The following is a 784-nucleotide window of genomic DNA, read 5'->3' on the forward strand; positions in this document are numbered from 1 at the left end:
CAAGAGGGACTGAAGAGTCCCACCCTGGCCATGGAGGAACCCTGCCAAGGGGAGGACCAGATACCACCACCCCACATCCTCTGGGGACCACAGAGACCCTTCAAGGGAGGCCAAGCAAACCCATATCACATCCACCAGGGACCACAGAGTTGCCTCAAGGATGGCCAGGCAGACCCATCCCTCATCTTTTGGGACCCACAGAAACGCATCATAAGACAGGCCACAGACCCATCCCAGATCCTCCAGGAACCATACACACCAACCCCTACAGAGACCACACAGACCAACCGCACATCCCTATTGGGACCAAAGAGACCCTGCAAGGGAGGCCAGACAGACCCACGTCACATCCTCTGAGAACGGCATGCCTGGATCAACCCCCCCAGCAGGGACACCAGCCCCTGCCTCAACTCCCAGATGCCTGGGTTCCTGGATCTGGGCTAGCCCACTCCCCCTTCACCGGGCCAGGGATCCAGCTCTGCTCCCCCTGCTCACACGCCTGGGTTCCTAGACCAGATCCCAGCCCAGCACCACCCTCCACAGCTGCCCCGGACAGCACCAGTCCCCTGCTCACCTCAGCAAAGACCCAGCCTGCCCCCCGCCCCGCCCCACACCTGAGTTTCCAGACTGGTCCCAGCAGAGGCCCAGCTCCGCTGCCCTCCCACCCCACCATGCCTGGGGATCTGGAGCAGGCCCCCCTTAGCCCCAGCCCCGCGCACCCGCTGGATGAGGCCGGTGTCGGGCTGCAGGAGGTCTCCCAGGACCCGCTCCAGCCCCGCGGGCT

General features: G+C 64.2%; 1 protein-coding gene across 1 annotated transcript in view; it reads right to left on the reverse strand.

Moving 5' to 3' along the window:
* IPO4 (importin 4) overlaps positions 1-784 on the reverse strand; it is a 14,236-nt gene that overhangs the window by 12,295 nt on the left and 1,157 nt on the right. Inside the window, exon 2 of the mRNA XM_025192815.1 lies at positions 720-782. Coding sequence (XP_025048600.1) covers positions 720-782 — 63 coding nt within the window. The remainder of the gene's footprint in view (positions 1-719; positions 783-784) is intronic.

The sequence above is a fragment of the Alligator sinensis genome, unplaced genomic scaffold (genome assembly GCF_000455745.1).
Source record: "Alligator sinensis unplaced genomic scaffold, ASM45574v1 scaffold128_1, whole genome shotgun sequence".
NCBI classification, from domain to species: domain Eukaryota; kingdom Metazoa; phylum Chordata; order Crocodylia; family Alligatoridae; genus Alligator; species Alligator sinensis.